The 24210-nt window shown below is 36.4% G+C and overlaps 2 protein-coding genes across 2 annotated transcripts in view; both read left to right on the top strand.

The window, feature by feature from the left end:
• Positions 1-24210, top strand: part of LOC132160039 (beta-1,3-galactosyltransferase 2-like) — a 35410-nt gene that overhangs the window by 7943 nt on the left and 3257 nt on the right. The window lies entirely within an intron of this gene.
• LOC132160036 (beta-1,3-galactosyltransferase 2-like) lies at positions 1547-22925 on the top strand. Its single transcript, XM_059569731.1, has 3 exons — positions 1547-1658; positions 14358-14511; positions 21843-22925. Exons 2-3 carry the CDS (start codon positions 14486-14488, stop codon positions 22906-22908), a joined length of 1092 nt encoding a protein of 363 aa, XP_059425714.1. The 5' UTR covers positions 1547-1658; positions 14358-14485; the 3' UTR covers positions 22909-22925.

Raw genomic sequence — 24210 nt, 5'->3', positions numbered from 1 at the left:
CGTTTCCAGCCCCGTTTTGTGCGTACGCACGCTTTATAAATGAGGCCCCTGATCCTTCAGAAATCATTCTAATATGCAATTTTTTTTAATCTCATTTCTGATTATTACTATTGTTGAAAAACATTATATATATATGTGGAAAATGTGATACATCACCTTTCTTGATTTACCTTTGTAAAGAAATCTCATTGCTGTCTCTACAGTTCTGAGGTACATTTACTTAACTTGGCCTATTGGTTAACATTACTGTATATCTGAAACACCAGAATCAATGTGCTCGTCTCTTCGCTCTTTTCAATTTATAGGGTCTTTTATAACGTTTATAGGGCTTTTTTTTTATTTGGTTTAATGTGCCAACGGAGGGACTGTTGTTGTTATTTGCTAAATTAACTCACGTTGGCCTGGCCCTTCATGGATATCAGCAAAATATAACTTTAAATGATCTATAACTACACATTTTTGTCTTTTCAAACAGAGTTTCAAAATGCCACATAATGCTACCCGGCTTATTGAATACAGTATCCAAAAATGCACATGATGCACATGCAGTCGAGCATATAGTTGAACTTTCCTTACAAACGGCAATTTACTAAACTGTGTAAACCAATACTAAATATTTAAATTGATCTGAAAAAAAAAAACAAGCTTTTGGAGTGAGTGAGTTTGAAAAAGACAGAAAAGTCAAACAAAATGCACTTGGAGTTCCTTATGTATATGGACAACAAGGTTTCTTTTTCTGTTTCTTTTTCTTCTTTTCTATTGTGCCACAGTTCCTCCAAATAAGTTACTGGAGCAATTGAGCTTGAACAAGTCTGGTGTACTTCAGGAAGATGCACATTTGTAATTAGATATAAACTAATTAAAATTGTCTTTTTTAGACAACTGTTATTCACAGTTCCTTTAAAAAGGGAACAAGTTCAATTCAATTAAAGTTTATTTTTATAGTGCTTTTTACAATACAAATCATTGCAAAGCAACGTTACAGAAAATTACGTTTCTACAATATTTATAAGTAGCTTATATGTGGTGATCAGTTTATGTGCATATGACAGGATTTTTCAGCTCAAATTGTTTCACTCACAATTGTTTGTTTTATTTTATGTTTATTCATGGTTATGTTAGAAGTTATTTTTGCATGTGTGTGTGTGTGTGTGTGTGTGCCAGACCAAGGTTTACTTTATATATTCCCAAAAAAGGGTGCTGTTAAAATGGCTTAATTTTTTACAAGTTTTAAGATCGAAAGCGTGTTAAAGTCTTACAAGCGTTGTTTTCTCAAGAGATTTTGTTGGCTAAATGTTTCTTATAGTGTGTGTTGCAAACACTAAAATGGATAAAAGACTTAAAGTGAAGAAAGCAGTTTAAACTTTGTTGGTGCAAGTTAAAGCCTTAAAAAATTATTTGCCTGTTTTCTGTGGTTTTTTTCTTTTTCTGTAGATTACTTAACTTTTGATAATGTTTTGCTTCTTGTGCTGTCATCTAAAACAAATCCCCAGCTGAAAACGAAACCCCGTTGTATTCTGCTGAAGTTAAACTCAGGAAGGAAATGAGGTGAAGCCCTGGCCTTATGCTCTATTATTCAGTGTAAGCTGTGTTGTCGTGGAAAGACCAAACAAGCAGCTTATAAAATCTTGACATCAACCCTTTGCAAGCATGTAGAGGTAAGAGAAATACTTCATTGCATTGGTGATTAAAATAAAGCTTTGACAGTTTAGCAAAAGGGTTTGCACAAATTAGCGTGTGTGATATATATCACCTGTGATAATACCGTAGTTGCTATTTTAACAATGTTTGATTTGACGTTATCAGTATTTTGCCAAAAAACAAACAAAGCACTTCTACAGAGTGCGGTGAAGTCTAGTAGATCAGACAAGTGCGCGTGCATATAGAGTGTGTCTAGTCTGTTTAAATGCATTTAAAATGATCACAAAATTGAACATATAGGGGCAGAATATTTATACATTTAAATCATTTCATAGTAAATCAATATCACACGAAGAGTTCTGTGTTTTCCTTCAGAAATCAGCGTGATTACACACATATTATTATTATATTAATAACAATACAACAGTTTAATGAATAAGAAGTTAATTAAGAGACTTGAGATTTCTTTAGACAGCATATTGCCTGTTTTTGCTCTATTTCGAAAACAAAAGTAATTCCAAACACAGCCACCATGGTACCGTTTTGAGCCTCTCCCATAAACTGTTACCAAAAACAGGTTTCGCAATGACGGTGTTTCGTACCTGAATGAATCACCAGTTTAAATGATTTGGTTCAATCAATGACTCACTTATTGACTTATCTTATGGTTTTATTATTATTATTTTTTATATTTTTTTTTTTCAAATGAGTATTTAACATTGTATGTCTTATATATCAAAACATTATTTCTGCATTTGTAACTGCAGGTTAAATGCATTCATGTCCTGCATTAAACAGCGGGCAAATACATTGGAATCCCACTTCCAATGACGCTTCTGTGTTTCCTCTGCACTGAAAAATGTAATTTTGTTGATACTGATTATTTTTTTTTTTTATTCTAAAAAACTGATTCCTTTAATTAAAAACAACTGGTTTGAGATTTACAGGCCTATCCCAGGGTGTCAAACTCAGCTCCTGCTCAAACACACATACCATGTAGTTTTCAGATAAGCCTGAATGATTAGATCAGCTGGATCAGATGTGTTTAATTATCGCTCTTGGTCTGTCCCGTTTTTGCCTCCCTCTGTAAAATGTAAATGAGTAATATTAAATGAGATACTTTTTACTTTTACTCGAGTAGTTTTTTAGACTGGTACAACCCGAATTCCGGAAAAGTTGGGACGTTTTTAAAATTTTAATAAAATGAAAACTAAAAGACTTTCAAATCACATGAGCCAATATTTTATTCACAATAGAACATAGATAACATAGCAAATGTTTAAACTGAGAAAGTTTACAATTTTATGCACAAAATGAGCTCATTTCAATTTTGATTTCTGCTACAGGTCTCAAAATAGTTGGGACGGGGCATGTTTACCATGGTGTAGCATCTCCTTTTCTTTTCAAAACAGTGTGAAGACGTCTGGGCATTGAGGCTATGAGTTGCTGGAGTTTTGCTGTTGGAATTTGGTCCCATTCTTGCCTTATATAGATTTCCAGCTGCTGAAGAGTTCGTGGTCGTCTTTGACGTATTTTTAGTTTAATGATGTGCCAAATGTTCTCTATAGGTGAAAGATCTGGACTGCAGGCAGGCCAGGTTAGCACCCGGACTCTTCTACGACGAAGCCATGCTGTTGTTATAGCTGCAGTATGTGGTTTTGCATTGTCCTGCTGAAATAAACAAGGCCTTCCCTGAAATAGACGTTGTTTGGAGGGAAGCATATGTTGCTCTAAAACCTTTATATAACTTTCAGCATTCACAGAGCCTTCCAAAACATGCAAGCTGCCCATACCGTACGCACTTATGCACCCCCATACCATCAGAGATGCTGGCTTTTGAACTGAACGCTGATAACATGCTGGAAGGTCTCCCTCCTCTTTAGCCCGGAGGACACGGCGTCCGTGATTTCCAACAAGAATGTCAAATTTGGACTCGTCTGACCATAAAACACTATTCCACTTTGAAATAGTCCATTTTAAATGATCCTTGGCCCACAGGACACGACGGCGCTTCTGGACCATGTTCACATATGGCTTCCTTTTTGCATGATAGAGCTTTAGTTGGCATCTGCTGATGGCACGGCGGATTGTGTTTACCGACAGTGGTTTCTGAAAGTATTCCTGGGCCCATTTAGTAATGTCATTGACACAATCATGCCGATGAGTGATGCAGTGTCGCCTGAGAGCACGAAGACCACGGGCATCCAATAAAGGTCTCCGGCCTTGTCCCTTACGCACAGAGATTTCTCCAGTTTCTCTGAATCTTTTGATGATGTTATGCACTGTAGATGATGAGATTTGCAAAGCCTTTGCAATTTGACGTTGAGGAACATTGTTGTCAAGTGTTTGCAAGCTGCACGGGTCCCCCACTTGACAAGGGTTCTTTACTTCTGAATTGAACACTGGGTTCCACTCAAGAATGAGACTTAAGTTGCCTTTTCTCAATTTATTGTATGTTCCAGTAGGTGAAAAACCTTTAAACCCACACACAAAGCAGTGTAAATATTTACAGCAATGTACATGAGTTAAACCACCACAATTTCACATCGTACATTAATAACACCGTTTTAATTCTGTAAGCGTTAGCATAACACTATTTCTTTTTACTAATACTATTCTACACCATAGCAAATACGTTTTAAAGAATTAGCTTTTAATCACTGGATTTGCATTTCATTAGAAGGGAATTAAACCATTTTTACCATAATAAATATTCCAACAAGTGAATTGATTACACATTTCTAGACAGTGAATTTCAGACAGACCATTAATTTTAGCAAATTGAATATGTGAATAATTTCCTGACAATATACTTTAAAATAACTGTTCACTGCTAGGCATTTGGGCTCAACAATTCAAACACTAACCTAATCACAGATACCAAAATAACAATAATAAATACCTAAGTCCATAACATGCACATCCACACAAAGCCACCACACGCAAATGTAAACATTTAGATTTACCGGCAGTCTCTTCAGAATCAAACGATCCCGTGCAGTTTAAAATCAAATCTTTGACCCAACGTTCCCACTGCGTCCACGCTGCTCACAGTGTACACAATGAAAAGAGCAGCGCGAGCACCATTTCAAACCCAAGGTGCACGTCACGCTGATTGAAACAAACTTCACCTGCCGTTCATTTCCGTGTAACGAGAGGCGTGGCAACGGGCGGATTGCCGCAACAATTGTTTTTAAAATTTCCACAATTTTTTTACACAGTCTTTCACAGATTGGAGAGCCTCTGCCCATCTTTACTTCTGAGAGACTCTGCTTCTCTAAGACAAAGCTTTTATAGCTAATCATGTTACAGACCTGATATCAATTAACTTAATTAATCACTAGATGTTCTCCCAGCTGAATCTTTTCAAAACTGCTTGCTTTTTTAGCCATTTGTTGCCCCCGTGCCAACTTTTTTGAGACATGTAGCAGGCATTTTAAATGAGCTAATTAAGTGGATAAAAGTGTAAAATTTCTCAGTTTAAACATTTGCTACGTTATCTATGTTCTATTGTGAATAAAATATTGGCTCATGTGATTTGAAATTCCTTTAGTTTTCATTTTATTAAAATTTAAAAAACGTCCCAACTTTTCCGGAATTCGGGTTGTACTTTTACTTGTCCTTAAGTACAATTTCATGAATGTAATGGTACTTTTACTTGAGTAGAATATTTTCGTGCTCTTTCCACCTCTGCTTGCCTGTATGAACCTATCTTCATCAGTCAAACACTTCCTGTTTCAGTATGCAAATCACTGACACCATTGAGTGTTTAAATGACAGTGTTTAATCTGGTTTTGTTTGTGTATGTTTTTGGACTCCAAAAGTCATGATTCCTATCTACTTACACAAGACTGTTAAACTGAGATTTTGAACTCAAACTATTGCAGTCTGTGTTCTACTGAAGAAACAAAGTCGCCTACATCCTGGATGCCCCCGGGGGTGAGCAGATAATCATCAAAGTTTCATTTTTTGGGTGAACTATGCCTTTAAGTTTTTCACAATTAGCAGCCACATTGTGTGGCACCAATTTTTTAATTTATTTTTTTATATTTAATTTGGGCGTTTCGCCTTTTTTTATGATAAGACAGTTGAGAGCAGACGGGAAGTGAAGTGGAAGAAAGATAAACAGGAAAGATCCTTGAACTGGAATTCAAACTTGAGACGCCTGTAATGCATCAAAGTTATACAGGCTGAGCACTTGCCCACCAGGCTATCAGCGACAACAATATATACTGTATATATATAGTTTTGTGCATAAATACCTGCGTATTTCATATGCATTTCATTGATGCATAAAACTACAAGGAAAAAAATACAGATTATACAGATCATACAATTTTTTGTTTCTTGATTTAAAGAAACTACTTCAACTACTTTGACTTATTTATTTATAAAAAAACTACTGTGTTTAGGTGGAAAAGGTCAGGGAACAGGTCAGGATGCTGCATACTTGATTTTATAAAACCAGAATGAGGATTTGCATTTTAGACCATCTCATTTTGTACAATGTAATATCTAATTTGATGTGCATTAACAGAATAAAATAAGTATTGAACACGTCACCATTTTTCTCAGTAAATATATTTCTAAAGGTGCTGTTAACATGACAGTTTCACCAGTTGTCGGTAACAACCCAAGTAATCCATACACACAAATAATAATAATAATAACAATAAAAATAAGAATTATGATAAGTTCAGAAACTAAGCTCTTTGTAATAAAATGGAATGACACAGGGGAAAAAGTATTGAACATGCTTACTGAAATCTATTTTAATACTTCATACAAAAGCCTTTGTTGGTAATGACAGGTTCAGGAGTCCTCCTGTCTGGAGAAACTAGACGCATTCATTGCTCAGGTGTGATTTTGGTTCATTCTTCCACACAAACAGTCTTCAAATCTTGAAGTTTCCATGGGCCTCTTCTATGTATAAACTCTAATATTTAGTTCTTTCCACAGATTTTCTATTGGCTTCAAGTCAGGTGATTGGCTGGGCCATTCTAGCAGCTTTACTTTCTTTCCTTGAAACCATTTAAGAATTTCCTTGGCTGTGTTTGTGATCATTGTCCCGCTGGCAGTGGTGGACGACGTACACAAATCAAGTACTTGAGTAAACGTACAGATCCGTTTTTAATTTTACTTGAGTGAAAGCACAAAAGTACTTGATTTTTTTATGTTCTTATAAGTCCATTGAAGAAACAAATTCCACTTCTGTAAATTCTGATTCCTAGTGAAGATGGTGATATGTGTGCTGAATTAGCCATTTAATGAGCTATTGAGCAATGTGAAAACTGCTGATAATACCGATGAACCTTATTTATGAATGCTTATATACTGTAGGTGTCATATTCCTAAAGGTGGATGGGGATCAGCTGATGCAAGCTTGACTAATGTGACCTGCCAGAAATAACAATACACTTGATATTCGTCTTCAGACATATTCATCTAACAAATACCTTGTGTGCAAAAGCAGAGCATTTTGTATTGTATTATAACAATATAACCAGTGCTCGAATTGAAGAGGTGGGTGGGGTGCATTTAAGGCATAAGGGCCCCCCCCCCTCCCCATTAGAAGTAAAAAATAGACTTGGGGGTGCCTCAGATATTTTTATTTGAGTAAAATGACAAACGTGATTAAATTCATGCAATGGATATGGTAAATTTTGTGAATTCATTATTTACAATCATTTATATTACGTTTGTTTCTCATGTCTCTTTAAATTTTAAACGCTGCTTGATTGGCACCGCTCCAGTGAAGCTTTCTTCAGCAAAAAAAGAAAAAAGAAAAAAGGAGAACAATAAACCACCACTCGCAGTCGGGAAGAGGAAGCTTTTTTTTTGAGGGGAAATTCTCTCTCTCTCTCTCTCTCTCTCTCTCTCTCTATAAATATATCTTCCCACTATATTTATCAACTCCATGTTGGGACTTTTCTATTTCGTAAATTATAATTAGGCCTGGTTCAGGGGTGCTAGAGATCTCAATGAAGATGACTGACAACTTTTTAGCAATTGTAAAGGGAGAGTTTGTTGTGAGGTTTCTGTTCTATATATAATCTATTCAGAATTGTATAAAACTTGTTATTCATGCTGCTAAAGACCAACAGCCACATACACTCTGCCAATTTTAGGGAATTACATTGGCGTATAAATGCAGGATTCACTCTTGAAATAGCTATGATTGACATATTGATAGCCATAGTTAGTTACTGAATAAAGCAGAGTTTTAGACTGAAATGGTTGAATAGTCTCCAGACTGACAGACTAACTCATAACAGTCCCTTGCCATCATCTACTAGACATTACTATGTAAACTGCACTGAAATCATTGAAAAATCCCAGCTAGTCTTGTCACAATTTATAATTTTAATATCTAATAAACTAGTTTCTTGCATTTAAACAAGCCTTTTGGAACAAACATCATCACAAAGTTTCAATCATCCAGTTGTCTTTAGGGAAAATAATAAGTACTACATTTGTAAATAATTCTAGAATTATTCTGTTGGACGTACATTACTGTTGAAAAGTCATTTCTGTTCACCAAGCCTGCATTGATTTGATCCAAAGTACAGTAAAAAAATAGTAATATAATGATATATCATTACAATTAAAAAATAATATTTTTTTTCTTCACATGATCTTCAGAAATCATTTTAATATGATGATTTGCTGCTCAAGAAACATTTATTATTTGTATCATTATAAGAATTTAAATTATTTTATTGGATGGTAAGAAATTAAAGAAATGAATACTTTTATTCAGAAAGGATTCGTTGAACTGATCAAAAGTGACAGTAAGTGACAGCAAAACATGATATTTCAGATAAATGCTCTTCTTTTGAACATTCTACTCCTCAAACAATCCTGAAAACAATTTGTTTATTTATGTCTTCACCCACCGGTTCCTGAAATCACCTGAGAGCTGTTATGGATAAATGAGTAAATGACTTTTGAGAATCTCCTGGACAGGCCTATGATAAACTTATGAACTATTATAAAGATTATATCCTGTTTGACCAGTTGTCTTGCACTCTTTGTATAATACCTGATTTCATCTCTATAGTATCATCACAGCCTGATAGCTTTTTTTCATCCTTTTGCTACTGTTGAAGTAATAAATAGGTCTAAACAGGTCCATTTGAAGTTACTGACTGCTCCTTTATCACTTTTCTCTGAGACATTATGAAATAGTTATTCCTGTGCCACTACTGAATCTGAATATCATTCAGTGAGTCTGAATGCCATCTGAATATTTTCTACTGTTTTTAAGAAATTAGAAAGAATTTGATGCTTTTACGGATCTTTAGTAAAAGGATAAGGGCCTTATATGTAATCTCCTGGTATTTTTGCCATAGTTGCCCTTTTTGGCCTGCTGCTTTGTCAGCCTCTAAACCCAGTATTACTTGGAGTAAGCCATGCAACACTGGACTGATTATTCTTTAGCAACATAAAAGCCTGTTCTTTTATGTAAGCCTGTTTTTTTTTGTGTGTGTTTTTTTTAATATAGTTGTGCATATTAAGTCTTTTGGTGGGGACATTTTCTCACAGTGATCAGACTTGTTCTTAAATACATGCATCTCATTTATATTAAAACACATGACAAGCTAATAACATGGTTGTCAGCATTAAAAGGTATAATGCAAAAGTATAATGCTGCTCTCTCTCTCCTCACAATCAAATAACTTTAGTAACTTGTGCAATGTTTTGCTTGCTTTCTTTTTTTAATATCCGACCGAACTACCAACTTTCCAGTGATGTCTGTGAGATATTCACTCAAGATCGTGCACCTGTGCAGCCGCGCGCTCAAGTCATGCTTCATTTCTTATAACTCCCTTCTACTCTCTGTTGTTTTGTTGTCAGGGTTTCTTTTTCTGGACACGCATCTGTTCACACGCTGTGTGGCTTTTGGTATCGGGGCATTTTTACAGAAGCAAAAGTATCAGTGCAGCCCTAGTAATAAATTTAACTCATAGCAAAATGAGTTATCATCAGTTTCAGAGCCAGATAATATTTAAATAAATCACTCAACATGATTTACTAAGGTTTGTGGTAGTCAATTTGCTGGTATTTGTGCCCATTCACTCCATTCTACCTTTGTTAAAAAATGTTTTACTCCAATTCTACCTCCACTTTGGAACAAATTGCATAAGGCCCTGGGCGAGCCCAAATCAATTTTGGAGATATGTCTTTGATTGTGATTTTAGGCACATGTCCAGGGTTTTTTTTAATAGCATTCCTCTGCCATTCACATTCAAACAATGCACACCTTCCGTTTTGAACACGTAGTCCGGCTGCTGTTGTTTGATGTCTTTCATAATGTATTTTTAAGAACAGTCGCTTGTTATGAGCTGTGGAAGCAGATAAAGCAGATTCAGGCAGGAAAAGTAATCCGTACTGAACTTGTATTTGTTTAATTTTTTTTTGGCAGATTTACGTTTCACTTTATACTTGTCTGTGTGTCATGCGTCTTTGCTTTTCCATTTTGTAGACTCTCCTAATGTGCCCTTTTTGACACCTTCTACACTTTTTATCCTTCAAGTAGTTCATTTGTGAATTTAGTTTTATATATTCAGATGGCTTCCCTCTCTCTCTTTCATGCAACTCTTTTACATGCTCTATGTTGTCCCACATTCTTTATTTCCTTTGCATCTAAACTGTAGAAAAAATCCTGTAAAAAAAACTAAAATTCCGACAGCTGGGGTGCTGGAAAAATACCATAAAAAAGCGGGCAAATTAAGTAACGGTAATTTTCCGTTATTCAAAAATACAGTTTTTTTGCTGTAACTTTACATGAGATTTTCTGTATTTTCTTCAGCTTTTAATGTTAAATAAGATGTTTTACATAAATATTGTGGAAAGTTAAGAAAAAAAACAAAAACATTAAATTATCATAAAATTTGAACACTTCTTTAATTCAAATAATCAGCTGTAAGTGCGAAAATGTGTTTTAATAATTTATTGACCTATCTGAAAGAATATACCGATAGTTTGTTCAGGACTGCAATTTACTAATATTCTTTGTTCAAAACTGCAACAATATACAAGTATAAAGATTATAGCACAACTGCAACAATATTCCAATAGTTTGTCCGTAACTGCAATAAAAAAAATATTATTACAAATGATCATCATACTGCAACAATATTCCAATTAAAAAATAAGCCCAAAAGTTAAAATTAGATCACAACTTACAAATTCAGTTTGTTCATAACTGCAACAGTATAAAAATATATATTCAAAAAATTTAATAACTGCAGCAACACACAATAAAATAATTGTTCAAAACTGCAACAATATCGCAGTTTGGTAAACAAATAACAATTAATAATTCAATTGTCCTTAAAACTGAACCACTTGTGAACAGATTAATTCATCTCGACAACAGATGATGCATGAAAAAAAAAAATAATTCAACCATGAAAGCAAATTATCAGCAAGTATTTTAAGTCTGCGACACTGTCAAGAATTTCTGCTAGGCAATGTAGGAAGATCTGACACTCAAAGTTTTTACTCCATCCATTCTGCAATCTTGTTAATCAGTGAAAAAACCATTGGACTAACTGCCGATATGGTCTTTTCCACTTTCAATCACTTCTCTGAGTTCATCTTAAAAAGGCATCTGTTGAATGGAAAAAAATCCTTAGTAATAAAACATGGGCTGTAACATATGCTGTGGATATATCTGAAATAAAAGCAGAAGAATAAGAACTTGTAAAGGGCGTGCTTGTGGTGGATGTTTGCAATAAAGAAGTATGTGAGAGATTGTTCTATGTGAGGCTGACTGAGAAAGTTGTGACAATGTAAGAGAGTGTGTTGTGTAAGATGAGAGTGTGAGGATGCCTGTAGGGCTGCACGATTACAGTCTTCACCCGTTGCTTGAACACTATAGACCCCTGCTTAGACTAAAGTAACACAACTTGAAGCTTTTGTTACCATACCTCAAACACATGTACCCATACCTTAAACAAAAGTGCTGCTTTGCACTCTAGTTACAATTCTGCAATACACTTGGTCCTGCATACTACAAAAATGAAATCTCAGGGTGCCATTTGGAAAACACATGTATCCAAAATGCAATACACATCAGGTAATTGCTACCACTCAAATGCACAACTGAGATGGCACTTACTTGCAAAACTGAACACCAATCAGCCAGCTACAAAAAGCCCTCAGTTTAGCCATTTCAAGAACTTTGCAAGCATGGATGGAGGGAGAGCAAGAGGAAGAGGAAGAAGAGGAGGGGGAGGACAAGGTCATGGTAGAGGAGGCCATGCATGGACCCCTATTTCTGATGTGCCTCCTGAAAATATGCCTTCTGAATAAACAGTGAAAATCAAAGAATGCAGTATTTTATATAAAGTAGACTAGTGTGTTCCCCCTGATCTGAAAGAGTATGCATATGATGCAATTATGTGTCATTTTGTCATCAGTTAGATTTTGACAAAGGAATGTTAGGTTTTGTTAGGTTTTGATGGCTGAGTTTAGGTTAGGCAAGAGTGTGTGGATGCATGTGTGGCTGTATGTGAGTGTGAGAATGCATGTGAGAAAATGTGGATGTGAGTGTGCGATACGTGTTAGAGTGAGTGTATGAGTGTGCATTTTAACCTTTGCACAATTTCTTTCGTTTCTCCTTGGGTTCCTGGGTATAAAATGTTCAAGCAGTAGTATGAAGCAAACATCAACTTCAGAGCGTTGCAGAAGTTGATGATGTGGCTGTTAACTATGACTTGGTAAACAGAAAACATAAAGTTCTCTGGGGTCAAAGGAGGAACTTCCTGTTGATAACTGCATATGATGAAGGTAGACGTGACTTTTAAATGCATTGTAATTTCTGAACCGTAAGTGCAAAATGCTATGCAACAAGCTAATAGGTATTGTGCCTCTTTTCTGTGTAGCCCTTGATGTTGTGAGTTTTCAAAGAAACACCAAGTGTAATCTGTGAACATCTTTGCATTGTGCAACTTACCCTTTCACCCTTGGTTTTAGCCGCACACATAACTTTTTTTGTAAGGAGAAAAAAAAAAGCATGTAAATGTAAAACTTTAGGAAATCTACAAAAATACAAAGAAATATATTGATAAATGTATTATATCCATAGTTCTGAACCTTATCTGCGTCACCTGTTCATCCCTATCAGTGAGTCTATCAATAATACCTATAAGCTTCAATAACAGTGCTTTCATTTAGAAGGGTGATCAAAACTGTCATGTCATGAAACAGAAGTTGTGAAACTTTTTCCCTATTACAAGATTACTCAGATGACACACTACAGACATTGTTTTTCATGCACCATTTCAAGGTCTAACTGGTAAATGGGTTGAGTCACCAGCTTTTTAAAATACTTTTAATATTTGCTTAACCGATAGACAGATATAAAGGAGTAACCAACAGAAATAATTTATTCAAAAGTGATTAAATACTGACTGTAACATTACAAATGATATTTCAGACCATCCGTGAGACTATATCTGGAAGTAAAACAGTAAAACATGCAGTCCAATTAAATATTAGTTAAGTGAATTTAATTATACAAGCGTAATAACCAGTGCTTGAAGAGGAAAAAGTGTCGACGAACGTAACGTTACTAACGTTTCAAATCGTGCGTCACTTTAAGAGCTGGTCCTGATGAATCTGTTTCTGAATTCATAATTTTCATCCAATCTCGCCTCGGAAAATAGCATGTTTTCAGCTTTTACATGACGCCTACGATTATGTATATAAAAACTGATTAAAAACACTGCATTATGCATTAAAGTTCGGTAAAGTTGGGAATGTATCTACAGATTCGAAATTAACGTAACCTGAGCTACCTGTTAAACTCCTGAGTTCTTAAACCACTAATGATAATAATATTCTTATAACAGTATGGTAGATAACCAGCTAATTACTTAATTTTCCTCAGAGCCAGCCTGTTTATCCCTCAGGAACAAAATAACGTTAGAAGATAGCCACACTCAGAGCCATATAGAGACAATGGCAATGTCTTCCCTGGAACTGCACAAAACACTTCGACTACGAGAGAAAGTAGCAACTCATACATGTCATAATTTCCATACGATTATCTCCACAAAACTAGCCTCAGTGAACCCGAACATGTCTGCTCCGGTCACCGTAAATGCTTCGTTTGATGTTTCAATCTTTGCTCCCGAAATGAATTCAACAGGTAATCTTGTTAATGCTATAAATCAATTACAGCAATAAAATAGAATTTCATCATGAACAAGAACATGAAAAACATCACATTAGAATCTCCTATATGAGATTTCCCTTAGATTCAAATTTTTGCCATCATTTTAGTTGACCAGTACTATGTGCTGTATTAACAAAAACATAAATTTCATTAATAAAAACACTAACATTGAGAAGCTACACAATTATCACGTTCACAAAATCAAATAATCAAATGCGATTCATCTAATGAACGCGTTACCGCCATTACTTTCTGCATGGAATGGTGCGCTGTGATTGGTTGATTAGATACTTCTAATATAGTATATAACGTTTATTGCATTTTGGAAAACAAACTCTTAAAATATATTAAATTACAATAGTTTTAAAGTGTTAAAAGTTGTATTGTGAAAATAGGCAAAAGCACAATGCTAATATACTTTTTATATATTTAAAGAGAGTAAATTTTATGTTAGTACATTTGTAATGCACTATTAAAATAGGGAATGTTACAAATACAATAAAGTAATTATTATTTTTTTTTACACTAGGGTATCACAGGTGCAAAAAAAAGTTGCCTCCCAGCTCCACCTCTAGTTAACCTGTTGCTAGGTATGGGAGACAGGCTTTTCCAGCATGGAATTTGTGAAGCAGCAAGATTTAAGCTGAACTCCTCAGAATGGCTACTAAAAACATTTGGCAAAGGTAAGCAATTTCTTCCTTTATTATTATTTGGCTTAGGTTATTTGTGTTATTTACATACAAAATCTTATTAAAGTCTTAGTAACTTGATGTGCTTTGAAATGAGTCTGACTTATAACTGACTGACTGATAACTTGTGTATTAAACATAGACTGAAGTAGTTTAAGTAGTTTAAGATGATTTTGGCTCATATTTAACAAAAACCCACCAATTACAACTGATTTGGCAGTTCAAGACAATCATTGATTCCCTTCACAAGGAAGGTAAGCCACAAACATTCATTGCCAAATAAGCTGGCTGTTCACAGAGTGATGTATCCAAGCTGTATCCAAGCATGTAAACATAAAGTTGAGAGGAAGGAAAAAGTGTGGAAGAAAAAAATTCAAAACCAACTGAGAGAACCGCAGCCTTATGAGGATTGTCAAGTAAAATTGATTCAAGAATTTAAGTGAACTTCACAAGGAATCGACTGAGGCTGGCATCAAGGCATCAGGAGCCACCAAACACAGACATGTCAAGGAATTGGCTACAGTTGTCGTATTCCTCTTGTTAAGTCACTCCTGAACCACAGACAATGTCAGAGGCGTCTTTTTTGGGCTAAGGAGAAGAAGAACTGGACTGTTGCCCATTGATCCAAAGTACTCTCTTCAGATGAGAGCAAGTTTTGTATTTCATTTGGAAACCAAGCTCCTAGAGTCTGGAGTAAGGGTGGAGAAGCTCATAGCCCAAGTTGATTGAAGTCCAGTGTTAAATTTCCACAGTCTGTGATGATTTGGGGTGCAATGTCATCTGATGGTGTTGCTCCATTGTGTTTTTTGAAAATCAATGTCACTGCAGCCGTTTACCAGGAAATTTTGGAGCACTTCATGCTTCTTTCTGCTGACCAGCTTTTTGAAGATGCTGATTTTATTTTCCAGCAGGATTTGGCACCTGTCCACACTGCCAAAAGCACCAAAAGTTGGTTAAATGACCATGGTGTTGGTGTGCTTGACTGGCCAGCAAACTCACCAGACCTGAACCCCAGAGAGAATCTATGGGCTATTGTCAAGAGGAAAATGAGAAACAAGAGACCAAAAAATGCAGATGAACTGAAGGCCTCTGCCATAGAAACCATGGCTTCCATACCACCTCAGCAGTACCACAAACTGATCACCTCCATGCCACGCTGCATTTGAGTACATGTACAGTAAATTAACATACTTTTCCAGAAAGCCAACAATTCACTAAAAATGCTTTTTTTTAACTTATGAAGTATTTGTTTGTTGAAATGTTGTTTGATGTTTGTTTTTGTGAATTGGTGGGTTTTTGTTGAATGTGAGTCAAAAACATCACCAAAGACTTAAACTACTGACATCCTTGTGCACTGAATTTCACATGTTTCATAATTTTGAGTTGAATTACTGAAATAAATGAACTTTTCCATGACATTCTAATTTACTAAGATGAACCTGTGTATAAATATATACAGTACAGACAAAAAGTTTGGAAACATTACTATTTTTAATGTTTTTGAAAGAAGTTTCTTCTGCTCATCAACCCTGCATTTATTTGATCAAAAATACAGAAAAAACAGTAATATTGTGAAATATTATTACAACTTTTAGAAATCATTCTAATATTCTGATTTATTATGAGTGTTGGAAACAGTTTTGCTGTCTAATATATTTGATGAATAAAAGGTTAAAAAGAACTGCATTTATTCAAAATAAAAAAAAAAATTCTACACAAAAATCAAAATCACTTTATCAATTTAAAACATCCTTGCTGAATAAAAGTATTGATTTTATTTAAAAAAAGAAAGAACAAATTACTGTCCAGTAGTGTATATCGTTATTACAAAATATTTATATTTTAAAAACATAGCTTCTTTTTTTTTTTTTTACTTTTTATTCATCAAAGTATCCTAAAAAAGTATCACATGTTCTGAAAAATTTTAAGCAGCAGAACTGTTTCCAACTGATATGAATCATCATATTAGAATGATTTCTAAAGGGTCATGTGATAATGATCCTAAAAATTCAGCTTTTCATCACATAAATAAATGATAATTTAAAGTATAATAAATTTAAAAACAATTATTTTAAATTGTAATAATATATCACAATATTACATTTTTTTCTGTATTTTTGATCAAATAAATGCAGGCTTGATGAGCAGAAAAAACGTCGTTCAAAAACATAAAAAATAGTAATGTTTCCAAACTTTTGGTCTGTACTGTGTATATATATATATATATATACAACCCGAATTCCGGAAAAGTTGGGACGTTTTTTAAATTTTAATAAAACGAAAACTAAAAGACTTTCAAATCACATGAGCCAATATTTTATTCACAATAGAACATAGATAACATAGCAAATGTTTAAACTGAGAAAGTTTACAATTTTATGCACAAAATTAGCTCATTTCAATTTTGATTTCTGCTACAGGTCTCAAAATAGTTGGGACGGGGCATGTTTACCATGGTGTAGCATCTCCTTTTCTTTTCAAAACAGTGTGAAGACGTCTGGGCATTGAGGCTATGAGTTGCTGGAGTTTTGCTGTTGGAATTTGGTCCCATTCTTGCCTTATATAGATTTCCAGCTGCTGAAGAGTTCGTGGTCGTCTTTGACGTATTTTTAGTTTAATGATGCGCCAAATGTTCTCTATAGGTGAAAGATCTGGACTGCAGGCAGGCCAGGTTAGCACCCGGACTCTTCTACGACGAAGCCATGCTGTTGTTATAGCTGCAGTATGTGGTTTTGCATTGTCCTGCTGAAATAAACAAGGCCTTCCCTGAAATAGACGTTGTTTGGAGGGAAGCATATGTTGCTCTAAAACCTTTATATACCTTTCAGCATTCACAGAGCCTTCCAAAACATGCAAGCTGCCCATACCGTATGCACTTATGCACCCCCATACCATCAGAGATGCTGGCTTTTGAACTGAACGCTGATAACATGCTGGAAGGTCTCCCTCCTCTTTAGCCCGGAGGACACGGCGTCCGTGATTTCCAACAAGAATGTCAAATTTGGACTCGTCTGACCATAAAACACTATTCCACTTTGAAATAGTCCATTTTAAATGAGCCTTGGCCCACAGGACACGACTGCGCTTCTGGATCATGTTCACATATGGCTTCCTTTTTGCATGATAGAGCTTTAGTTGGCATCTGCTGATGGCACGGCGGATTGTGTTTACCGACAGTGGTTTCTGAAAGTATTCCTGGGCCCATTTAGTAATGTCATTGACACAATCATGCCGATGAGTGATGCAGTGTCATCTGAGAGCCCGAAGACCACGGGCATCAAATAAAGGTCTCCGGCCTTGTCCCTTACGCACAGAGATTTCTCCAGTTTCTCTGAATCTTTTGATGATGTTATGCACTGTAGATGATGAGATTTGCAAAGCCTTTGCAATTTGACGTTGAGGAACATTGTTTTTAAAGTTTTCCACAATTTTTTTACGCAGTCTTTCACAGATTGGAGAGCCTCTGCCCATCTTTACTTCTGAGAGACTCTGCTTCTCTAAGACAAAGCTTTTATAGCTAATCATGTTACAGACCTGATATCAATTAACTTAATTAATCACTAGATGTTCTCCCAGCTGAATCTTTTCAAAACTGCTTGCTTTTTTAGCCATTTGTTGCCCCCGTGCCAACTTTTTTGAGACCTGTAGCAGGCATTAAATTTTAAATGAGCTAATTAAGTGGACAAAAGTGTAAAATTTCTCAGTTTAAACATTTGCTACGTTATCTATGTCCTATTGTGAATAAAATATTGGCTCATGTGATTTGAAATTCCTTTAGTTTTCATTTTATTAAAATTTAAAAAACGTCCCAACTTTTCCGGAATTCGGGTTGTACTTCACTTTGTTTTGTTCAGTGTCTTTCAGTTTGTAATAGAAAAGGGAAACTGAACGATGAATATAAGATGATGCAGAGGAAGAAGAAATGTATTATTAAAGCAGGGAACAAAGTAACACATTAGGACTTGAGACTTCATAACAATCCTGGCAGTCAAATTGTAATGTCTCAGTCACGAATTGGGTAATGTCTCACTGACTAATTGGGATATCACTTCAATAGACCAATCTACTCTGAGTGTAAACTAAACGAGCCAACGTACATTGGCATACAGCTATTGCATTCAGCTGCCGCTGATCACAGCGTGAGTATTACTGTGGCAGCAGGTGCAATACATACCAGGTTTTCGCTGAGGAGCCGAGATGGCGACCCGCCTGCTCAGTGGTGGTACAGCAACCGTGGCGGTGTGAAGTGACTTTTCACTTTCAATCGGTCACTCTCAAACTCATGTTGGTTACCGATGAATTGGAATCCCTACCAAAGTGCCATGGGTGCTGCCCCTACCAGTGCTCTGTCCCTATATGGTGTAGGCAGGGGCTTGGCAGGTCATGCTTAACTAAAGACTTCCCATTAACGGGGTCATGGTACGCAGCAATAGAAGCAACTTGGAATTTGAGGGTGGAGGGAGACAGCCTTAGCTCCAGCCCTTGCTGCAGAAAGGAAAGCATGACCAGAATCAGGCATCTTCGGGGGTCTTCTCTGCAAGAACACCACCACTCGAAGAACAGGTTCCACATCAAAGCATAAGCGTGTCTAGTAGACGGTGCTCTCACCAAAGTGATGGTGTTCGCTATGTAGTGGGCTAGGTCACCTAGAACCTCTGCATCCCATCCAGGGACCAGACATGGAGTTTCCAAAGGTCTGGATGCGAGTACCACATGGTACCCCATCTCTCAGTAGTCAGTAAATCCTTCCTCAGAGGAATCGGCCAAGGAGGGGCTTACACGAGGATCACTAGTTGTTGGAATCAGGTCAGAGTAGGCGCTAGTGTTGGGTGATATGGTAATTTTTCAAATCATCATATCATCAGCATGTGAGATCGACGATACACGATATTATCGTGCATGAGTGGAGCAAGAGAAATACTCTTTATTCTTAACTATTTGGTGTTTTAAACTATACAAGTGCGTGATAGAGAGCCTATGGAATCACCAATAATCGAAAAAATATACTTTCAAACATACTGATAAACTGACGTTAAATATAAAAATACTGCATTTAAAACAGCTAGTTCATATTAAGTCGCACGCAACTGTCATATCGCGTGTCCAGTGACAAATTTGCCGCATCGGCGCACAGAAGTTATCAGTCCAAATGTTCTACAAAATCAGTCAATGGTGAAAATCAATAGTAGATTTCATTTAAACTCCAACAGTTTAACACTAACATTGGACATAAAAGAACACGTTAAATATAAAGTATTCAAAACGGGTAAGTTCATATATTTGGAATAAAGTTGAATGGATGCATTCGTCATACAGCGTTCTGGACCGTGCGCCTCATGACGCGCCCGACGCACCACCACAGAAACAAGAAGGAGATGCATTCTAACATAAATGTGGCATTAAACTCAGGGCTCGTTTAAAATATATAGGCCGTTCAGATTACTTGTTAAAGTGCAATGAAATACCTTATATCTGCAGACAACGTATGTCTGTTTGTGGCTGAAGACTGTCTGTTCGACTGAATCCAACTTTTTACTGAGAAAAGAGATCTTCTGCATCAGGGAGAGTTTGCTCTTTTTCCAGTTGACCCGAAGGCCAGGGCTGAGGTGCCAGAGCACCAGGTCCCTGTGCTCACACAACTGGTCCCGATGTTGTGCTAGTGTAAGCCAGTCATCTAGATTGCTGAGAATGTGAACACCATATTTTCTGAGGGCAACAAAAGCCACCACCATGACTTTCGTTAACCCTTATTGTTTACCGTTGTTGGGGAGCTTTTCGTCCACTAGGGCGTAAAGTTGAGTCTTATTTTGGCCACAACTTTCTCTGCATTTCAGCAAATGGAATGATTTCAGGGAAAATGCTTTGAAAATGTAAAAAAAAAACTTCACAATACACTGTGAGCAAATTCACTAACCTTTCATTATGTTCGTGGATGAAAACATCCACTAAATTAAATTGCTGTAAAAATGTATCAGATAAATATTTGTTTCTATTTTTTTTTTTTTTGCATAAATCTATTAATCAACCTCAGTCCTGATCAAAACTACCAAATGTTAAAAAATAAATGAAAAAAAAAAAAATCAAAGATCTTAACTCTTTAATCACCAAGTTCATAAAATCACTGATTTGAATTTTTTTACCTTTTATCACAGTCTTGAACATGTCGAAGATTAGTTATAACATTGGCTTTGACGCATTGTTCGTTTTTGTGCAGCATTAGATTTCAAATTTTTCTCCCTCATTTATGGTTTGTGGCTGTTTTTGGCCCATTGACTTTCATTATAACAAATATTTTTGATTGCAAAGCCATGACACCATAAAATCATGCATTCTTGATTGTTTGTGGATTTCTCTTTTGGGAAGAGGCAAAATTTGTTATTTTTTACAGTTGATCACAAGGTCGGACCATTAACCCTTTAGATAGGCCTGTGCGTTTCTGGCTTGTATATGGATTTATTTGGAGTATTACAGCAAATTATTGTGTGTGTGTGTGTGTGTGTGTGTGTGTGTGTGTGTGTGTGTGTGTGTGTGTGAGAGAGAGAGAGACCACACACACACACACACACACACCGACCATCAAGAATGCATGATATTATGTTGTCATGGCTTTGCAATCAAAAAATGAAGTTATAATGGAAGTCAATGGGGCAAAAACAGCCACGAACAATAAATGAGGGAGAAAAAATGTAACAGCCCAAAGGCGCAGAACCTTGTACTGATATGCCCATCCTACGAACACAAACTGCAGAAAAGGTCTGTGGTGCGGAAGGGTTGACACATGAAAGTATGCATCCCTCAGTTCGAACGCTGCAAACCAACCCTGGGGACGGATGTACCTGACAATGTGTTTGGGCTCTTGCAACACTAGAGGGGGCAGTGCAGCCCGAAGTGCACAACCCACGACTCGGGAATGACCAGCGCTGAAGCACCATCTTGCCAACACACAAAGCTTCCGAGAGTGTGCTGTTCTCGTATTTCAAAGCTAGACACAGTTTGCTGTTATGCATTGCACCTGCTGCCTTATACTCATGCTGTGATCAGTGGCAGCTGGACGTAGTAATTGCATGCCAATGTGCATTGGCTTGTTTAGTTAACACTCAAAGTAGATTGGTCTATCAAAGCACTATCCCAATTAATCGGTCACCGACGTGACGTCAAGAGAGACCAACTGAAAGGGAACTAATTTTACAATTAAAAATTTAAATACTGTTTTTTTCAAATAAAAAATAAATAAATGAATTACAGGCCTATTTAAAAACACTTCTCAACTGTTTTTTTTCACTATGAAATCCATCTTTGATATGTTTCTCTTTTTTTCTTTGCAGTTTGGCTCAAGATAGTGGTCTATCTATGCGTCACATTAAAAAGACATTTATTCTGCTGGTCACATTAGCATTTTTATTGTCTGCTGTTGCTTATGTCTTCGAGACAACTGCATATTCTCAAACCTGGTTGAATAAAATAATGAATCTGACTCATTATAAGGTAATTAAAAGCACTTCGGCTGATCGTTCTGAAAATAATTTATTATCACCTTTGCCCAATCAACAAATCCAACCAAGAGGTACAACTATCTATCATCATGTGGCTCATCCAAGCAACTATCATTTCATCCTGGATGAACCTGATAAATGTAAGCAGGATCCGTTCCTGGTCTTGATGGTCCCTGTGGCCCCCCATCAGCTGGAGGCTCGTAACGCCATCCGCAGCACATGGGGGACTGAGAGCTCAGTGCAGGGAAAAGCAGTGCTGACTCTGTTCTTGGTGGGTTTGACTGGAGGAGCTGAAGCTCAACATCAGCTGGAGGAAGAGAGTCGACAACACAGAGATTTACTGCAGAGCAACTTTGTGGACTCCTACTTCAATCTGACCATAAAGACCATGGTGATCATGGACTGGCTGGCCACTCGTTGCCCTCAAGCAGCTTATGCTATGAAGATTGATTCTGATATGTACATAAACCTGGAGAACCTGATGACCCTGCTGTTGTCACCCAACACATCCAGACAGAACTACATCACAGGCCATTTGATGAGGAACGAGGTTGTTGTCAGAAACATAAACTCTAAATGGTATGTGGCAGAGGAATTGTACCCTGAACAGAAATACCCCACATACCTACTGGGAATGGGTTATGTTTTCTCCAATGACCTGCCAAAAAAATTAGTTGAGGCATCAAAGAAAGTAAAGCCCTTTAACATAGAAGATGCATATGTGGGCGCTTGTCTGAAACAGTTGGGCGTTGCACCCTCATCTCCCCCAAACCCTTCACAATTTAAACTCTTTCTGGAACAATATAATCGAGAAGATTTTCTCAGAGTTATCACGACAATCCTGAGTTCCCCAAAGCAGTTAATAGACATTTGGAAGGATGTAAAGAGGCCCACATAAAAGTACTGGAGCACAAAAAAAAAGAAAAGAAACAAACAAACAAATGTATGTTTTAAAATATAAATCTATTTAAGGCCTCAGTCAGTGAACATTTTGTAAATGTCTGAAAGCTGAGATTGGGTCTATGACATACACATGTGGACATAGTGACTGTATTTAGACGGAGCCAGGGGATCGTCTGAGGAGCCACTCACGCAACACACACTCCTGTGGAAGAACTTCTTGAGACATGTTTTTAATGTTTAACTTCTTTTACCATGAAACAGGGTTTTAAAAACACAGCACTCCACCTGAGGAACAAATATCAAGGAAATCAGCAATGTTTGTTACATAGAAAAATAAAAGAACAAAAATGGTTGTATAGTAGTATTACAATAACCTTTCACATGCTCTATTACAACTTTTCAATTGAAATCTATAGTTTTATGAAATTAACAAAAAAGTATATACTGTATGTATACATACACAAAAAAGAAGCATTCCACATAATAACAATTTTAATTAATAATAATAATAATAATACATTTTATTTGTAATGCGCTTTTCTTAGACCCAAAGCGCTACAGTAATAAAGTAATAAATAAAGTAAAACAAAACACCAAAAGCAATACAACAATTCATTATAGAAAGACAGTCTTGAATAAATGTGACTTAATCAACTTTTTAAAATCATCCAACGTTGGTGCATTTCTGACGTGCAGAGGAAGTACATTCCATAGCTTAGGGGCTTTATATGAAAAGGCTCTTTCCCCCCATGGTCATTAGCTTGCATGATGGCTGGTTAAGTGAAAGAGAGTTAGTAGAGCGAAGAGAGCGTGATGGAATATAAGGGCTGATGAGTTCACAAAGATACTCAGGTGCAGTCCCATGAAGTGCCTTGTATGTTAAAGTAAGAATTTTAAAATCAATTCTCGCATTTACGGGAAGCCAGTGTAATTGTGAAAGAACCGGTGTAATGTGTTCACGAGGAGAAGTACAAGTGAGCACACGAGCGGCAGAATTTTGTATATACTGAAGCTTGCTCAACGATTTAGCTGGAAAGCCAGAGAACAAGGCATTACAATAATCTAACCTAGTTGTTATGAAGGCATGTATAAGCCTTTCTGTGTCTGCAAAAGAGAGAAAAGGTCTAAGTCGAGCTATGTTTCTCAGGTGGAAAAATGCAGTTTTAGAGATGTGTTTTATGTGTGCTTCAAATGATAATTGTGAATCAAAAATGACACCAAGATTTCGCACCTGTGAAGTGGGGATTACCGTGCAGGAATCAACAATCAAACTGATCTGCTCGGCCTTACGTGTGGC

Source organism: Carassius carassius, chromosome 16 (assembly GCF_963082965.1).
Source record: "Carassius carassius chromosome 16, fCarCar2.1, whole genome shotgun sequence".
In the NCBI taxonomy this organism is placed as follows: Eukaryota; Metazoa; Chordata; class Actinopteri; order Cypriniformes; family Cyprinidae; genus Carassius; species Carassius carassius.
This window is presented reverse-complemented; position numbering and strand designations above follow the sequence as displayed.